The 6,038-nt window shown below is 44.2% G+C and overlaps 1 protein-coding gene across 8 annotated transcripts in view; it reads left to right on the forward strand.

Annotated features, from left to right (window-relative positions):
* The window catches only part of KRBOX1 (KRAB box domain containing 1), a 40,690-nt gene extending 35,335 nt beyond the window's left edge, over positions 1 to 5,355 (forward strand). For 7 of the 8 annotated variants that reach the window (XM_045294973.1, XM_045294974.1, XM_045294972.1 and 4 more), the window contains 4 exons: positions 2,276 to 2,333; positions 3,122 to 3,248; positions 4,065 to 4,181; positions 5,102 to 5,355. In XM_045294973.1, the coding sequence (XP_045150908.1) occupies positions 2,276 to 2,333; positions 3,122 to 3,248; positions 4,065 to 4,181; positions 5,102 to 5,217 (418 nt within the window). In that variant the 3' untranslated portion in view covers positions 5,218 to 5,355. The remainder of the gene's footprint in view (positions 1 to 2,275; positions 2,334 to 3,121; positions 3,249 to 4,064; positions 4,182 to 5,101) is intronic. The other variant, XM_045294979.1, reaches the window with a different exon arrangement.
* The last annotated feature ends 683 nt before the right edge of the window (positions 5,356 to 6,038 follow it).

A 6,038-nucleotide genomic window follows, 5' to 3' on the forward strand; every position in this document is an offset into this window, starting at 1 on the left:
TGTTTAACCCACCCTTGGAGAACGCGGACGTGTGGGATCGCAGGAAGCCGTTGGAGGGAAAAAAAAATCTTCCCCCAGTCCCGACTCCTCGGGGCGTCGGCATCAGGCCCGACTCAGCGCTCGGCGACAGGAGGAGGAGGAGGCCCGACGTGGTTCGCGCCCCCTCCGCGTTGTTGCCGGCACTGGCCGGATCCTTCGGGTGGAGGGCCTGCCTCTCGACCCACCGAGCGGGGCTGCGATCCGCCCATCACCTCGCCTGCGTAGCGAGGCGCCAACTCTGAGGGCTCTGCTTTCCCCCCGCGGGCGAGGAGTCGGAGGAGGGAGTCGGTCCTTTTGCCGGGATCACCCACCCCCTCCCGGTCAGCTCGTTTGGCTTTTTGGTGAATAGGGCTATCTTCTTAAAGGCCCACGGCACGGCGGGAGGGAGACATTTAGCACAAAGATACCAAGGCATCCCATTTTAAGAGAAATCACGTGCATTCCTACACGAGGTACCTGTTCACTCAGGATGAAGTACCGCTTCTGTTACCCTTGGACAGGGTGTAGATTCATAGCCTGTTTCCTTTTAAAATTTGTCTTTCTGCTCTTAAAACCACTGGCTTCTCCCTATCGGAAGCCCCTAACTACCAAGATGAGGTTTCTAGTATCTCTTGGTAGCACTTTCCCGACAGCCTCAGCTTCCTCTGCCTTCCTGGACTCACCACGAAGGGGCAATGGAGAAAAGGGTGACTTTTTCTTTCTCTTTTGAAGATGCCACTAGGAGTTCTTACAGCTCTTTTTTAAAAAAAATTAAATAAATCATCTTATTGGGGGCTCGTACAACTCATCACAATCCATCCATACATCCATTGTGTCAAACACATTTGTACATTTGTTGCCATCATCATTCTCAAAACATTTGCTTCTACTTGAGGCCTTAGTATCAGCTCTTCATTTTTGCCCGTCCCTCCCTCCTCATCCTTGATAATTTATAAATTATTATTTTGTCATGTCTTACACTGTCTGATGTCTCCCTTCACCCACTTTTCTGTTGTCCATTCCCAGGGAGGGGGTTATATGTAGATCATTGTGATTGGTTCCCCCTTTCTCCCCCACCTTCCCCTTCCCCTCCTGGTATCACTACTCTCATTATTGGTCCTGAGGGGTTTATCTGTCATGGATTCCCTGTGTTTCAGCTCTTAACTGTACCAGTATCCTCTGGTCTAGCCGGATTTGTCTTACAGCTCTTATAACAATCTATACATCAGTGGTATCAAGCATATTTATATATATGCTGCCATCATTATTTCCAAAACATTTACATTCTATTTGAGCCCTTGGTATCTGTTCCTCCTCTTGCTCTTCCTCCCACCCTTGTGACCTCTTGACAAATTACAAGTTATTATTTCCATATCTTACACTAACCACTGTCTCCCTTCCCCACTGTTTCTGATGCTTTTGTAGTTCCTTGAGACCTGGGGCAAACTTCAGAAATGGAAAGTCTTGAAGGTCTATAAATGCATCCACTTTTATGCTGGTTAAGTGCTTGTACTTCAGGTCTCGCCTTTAATAAGCTTATCTTGCTGATTCAGGTTACTGAATGACAGAAGACCTACTTTCTAATGGTGAACCAATTCACCGACCCCCTTGGTAGTTAGAACTAGTTGAGTGAGAAAAATATTAAATTTTTCCCATACTTTATTTGGAACTTGAGTATTAGAGAGAAGACTTGAAATCCATGGGTTTATTTAACGTGGTGGTTTGTTCTCACCACTCCTCAATGCTTAGAAAATGAACGCCGTACCATCAATCTGCATAGTTCGTTAGAAGTAGCAAGATAGTCCTAATATTTTCAAGTTTCAGCTGGGCTTTATTCAAGTCCTAAACCTGCCCTACACAAATATCTAATGTAGCTGCAAGAAAAGAGATACTAAGGTCATTCAGTATTTGGTGGATATCTTACATACTTTTGTATATGTATTTTATGGATTCTAAGAAATCTCCCTAAACCGTTTGGTGCTCTGGATTTATTTCAGCTCCATGTTCCGTCTCCTCTCCAGATTACTGAAATTTACAGGTTTCTCAGGTCCCCTTCGTAGCTCGTACCAGACTCATTCCTAGAGTGCTCTCTCTTGGCTTTATTTAATTTAATCTCTGTGAGTCAAAATGCCACCGATAGAGGCAGTGACTGAAGAACAGTAGTTCGTGTGGCCTTCAAAACAGGCTGGATCAGAGATTATGTAGGAGCTGTTGTCCGTGGTGTTGTAGTCACTAATGTTTCTCTCTTTACCTTCAGCTCCAAGAAGTGCATGAAAGGTCCGATGCCAGCTATGTCCGCCACAGGCAGCCCCCAGGTGAGCTTGATTTCCTCTGCCTTCAGTAGAGCCAAGTTGAGCCAGTACAAACACTGCAGTGAATTGGTACGTAAGGCTAGAGAATCAGTGGTGTAGGTGTGTAAATCAGTAGATTTACATACACATTCAAGCATATGCATGCATGTGTGTGTGTCTTTATAAAATAACATGTGGCATATATATATATATATATATATATAACCTTCCCTAAATAGGTAGTATTACCCTGTGCTTCTGAAACCATCACTTTTGCATAGGGAGGGAGAACTAGGAGGGTCATTGATAGATAGGTCTGAGAGCTTGTCTCACTGAGGAGACAAGGATGAAGAGTTGGCACAAAAGAAGACTTGGGAAATGGCAGCTCAGAGAATCACTCACATACATACAAAGTGAGGAGGCCAGAGCTGAGGTGACAACCAGATGCAGGCGTCTGTTCTCCTTCCCTCTGCGCACTTTGATCCTCAGGTCCAAGCTCTGTCTCCTATACAATGTTCACTGTCTCCGTGGAAGTCACGTAGGTTTGGGAGCTCATTGGGAGACGTCATTGGTTCTAACTGGAGAAGTGTGCTGAGTTCTGGCTGACGGCCTTTGACTTCTGCGTATTCTTCGTCTTCCTTCTCTACATCTTCCAAAGTACACACACAGCCTCTCCCCCCAGGCACATCAGGGACCAAGCACTAAAAATTATCACAGTAGATGGTCTTGGCAGGCCTTTCATTGCTTTCATTGACCGCTTTGAGGATCACGTAAATCCTGGCACCTGGGAGACTAGAGCCTTGTCGTTTCAGGAGCCCGTGACCTTCGAGGATGTGGCTGTGTACTTCACCAAGAACGAGTGGGTCAGCCTGAGCCCTGCTCAGAAGGCCTTGTACAGGGACGTGATGCTGGACAACTACGAGGCTGTGACCTTCCTGGGTAAGGCTTCCCTGCTGCCGCCCCGGCCTGGGTCCTCCGAGCTTGAAGGGGGGGTCACTCATAACTGTGGGTGAACTCACGTGGCACACCGAGATTTCCAGGTACGGAGAGTCCTGGGGCCTTTTTTAACTTAGAGGGTTTTCTTCTTTTTCCATCATGAAAGCTTCCCCTGCTCCCCCTCTGCCTCAGAGGTGTGCTCTCTTTGATACAGCAGACCTTGAACCTAACTCGGAACCCTCGAGAGAACCCAGCCCTTTGTCTTCCTCTGAGAGTTGCCTCTAGGAACCACATAGCACTTTCCCCACAGTGAGATTTTCAGTCTTCTAACAAAGAAGGTGTGAAATCTAGTTTCTTTTTAAAACACATTTTTCTCTCAGAGTGTGCCTAAGGCAGGAGCTCCAGTGGCCTCTAGTGGGTTATGTGTTGAGCTGCAAACCACAAGGTCAGCAGTTTGAAACCACCAGCCGCTCCATTGGGAGGAAAAAAAAAAGAGGCTTTCTGTGCCCATAAAGAGTTACAGTCTCAGAAGCCCTCAGGAAGTTTTACCCTGTAAGGCCGCCAGCAGACAGAATAGACTGGACAGAGTGTGTGCGGGCTGTCTGAAACCCTATACAGGGTCACTATGAGCTGGACTCCACTTTATGCCACTGAGATGTCTCTAGCTCCTTCCAAGAATCCCTGGACTTCTAGAATGATTTATGCTCAGTCCACCCAGAAATTACACTCTCCACTGCCTCTGCCTGTACTTGCATGTGTGGTGGAAACAGACATGTCTGTCTCTGTTTATCGTTGTGTTTCTGTTTTCTTCCCTTCAAGCAGGGCCACCTGCTTCCAAACCAGCTCTGATCTCTCAGCTGGAGAAAGAGAAAGCGCCGAGGTTCAGGCAGACTCGGGGCGCACTGAGAAGGAGGTGCCAAAGAGCAGTTCTCGCAGGTGAGCTAAACCAGGGACACCCTCTCCAGTGTAGCCGCTTCCCTTTGTTTCATTTCATCAACGGGAAAGACGTGTCCTTGTGCTCAGCATCATGTTGTCCACTGGGATCCATGCTCACTCACTTTTTCTGACTGTTTGCTGCGCATGCATTCCATCTCTATAAATCATAGTGCACACACCTCGTTCTGGTGTTTCCCACATTGGGGATTTATGGAAGCAATTTTCGAAATACTTGGTATGTGTGAACACTTTTTTTCAATTTCTTCCCATTTTACAAAATTGATAGACTCACTGCAGTGTTACCTTGTTCACTACCCAACAAAGTTAAAAAATTGTTCTACATACCCTGTTTCCCCCAAAATAAGACAGTGTCTTATATTAATTTTTGCTTCCAAAGATGCGCTAGGTCTTATTTTCAGGGGATATCTTATTTTTCCATGAAGAAGAATATGGTACACGTTTATTGTTGAACAAAAAAAGGAAATTTATTGCCTGTATACGGTACGGTAGTAGTTGTCCTCACAAACCAGCATAACCGGACAAACTGTGAATCCTACAGTATGAAGAATTTCTTGTTACTACCATTATTTCCATGTACAACACTCTATGGTACATTTACTCGCACTTCCTGTCTGCTCCGGCTGCGCTGCGGCCAACAGTGAGCTGCATGGCGATGCCCACCGCTGCAGTCCAGAGTCCACAGTTATGGTAGCTTTGGGGGGCCATATTATCGGGGAGGTCTTGTTTTCGGGGGGATGTCTTATATTTCAGCTAGAGGCAAAACTGTAAGTAGGTCTTATTTTCGGGGGATGTCTTTTGGGGAAACCCGGTAATAATAAATACATTCAGATATCAAAACCATTTTTATGTTGAAATATTTTAATGTAGCTTACGAATATTGTGATTTTCTTCCCCTTTAGGATACATTGCGAAGATAAGAAGATTCACTTATTTAGCCAAAATAACATTATCATATGCAGTACAATTTAAAATTACTCAAAATCACCGCTGCGGAGATGGCAGAACCAAGGCTTAAGTCTTACAACTAAAGAGCAATTTTCAAAATGAAGAATTGATGTAAGAGCCACCTTCCAATTCCTCTTTCTGTAAACGCAGGCATTTCCATTGATTCAGTGTTCTTCCACCATTAAACCTACTCATTTTGTTGTGCAAAGCAGATTGATGTGACTTTTTTTAAAAGGCTTCACTGAAAGATAATTTACAAGCCATGCTATTCACATATTTATGTCTATAATTCAATTTAGTATATTTACAGACCTGCACAAGCATCACAACCTACTTTTAGAACATTTTTATTCTCCTATATTGAAGACAGTCACTAGCACACTTGTTAGGAAACAAGCTGAGTGGATGGATTCATGGCAGTAGGGAGCATAGTGACGGGAAAGAACAGTATCATGTAAACAGTCTTTAAGAACATGCAATACTGTTCAGTATGCTTTTTTAAAATAAAATTTTGTGTTTTCATCAAATATTTATGCAGTAGATAAGTTTTTAATTTAATAATTTCTATGCAATTTATTCAGTAACATTGGCTACATTTTTTTTCAATCCAGAAGAAAGCAGAAAAAATAAATTAAGAATGGGTTAAAAGAGGGGAAATGATAAGATATTAAAGTTTAATCTAGTGATACCTTTAATAATTCACTTTCTGATGTACTCTATCTGTGGGCAAGGCTTTTGCCATCCATGGTCATTGGTCTAAGTATGTTCAACGGAGGCTTATTCCCTGTGGGATCTCTGGAAATGGATTTTGGGCTTTCACGGTCAGTCATAGCCTTCTGCAGATTTGGTGCTCAAAGTTTTTAAAGTTCTACTACATTTCCCTCCTCTGAT

Source organism: Echinops telfairi, unplaced genomic scaffold (genome assembly GCF_000313985.2).
Source record: "Echinops telfairi isolate 266 unplaced genomic scaffold, ASM31398v2 ScPeMD7_4225;HRSCAF=4972, whole genome shotgun sequence".
Classification (NCBI taxonomy): Eukaryota; Metazoa; Chordata; class Mammalia; order Afrosoricida; family Tenrecidae; genus Echinops; species Echinops telfairi.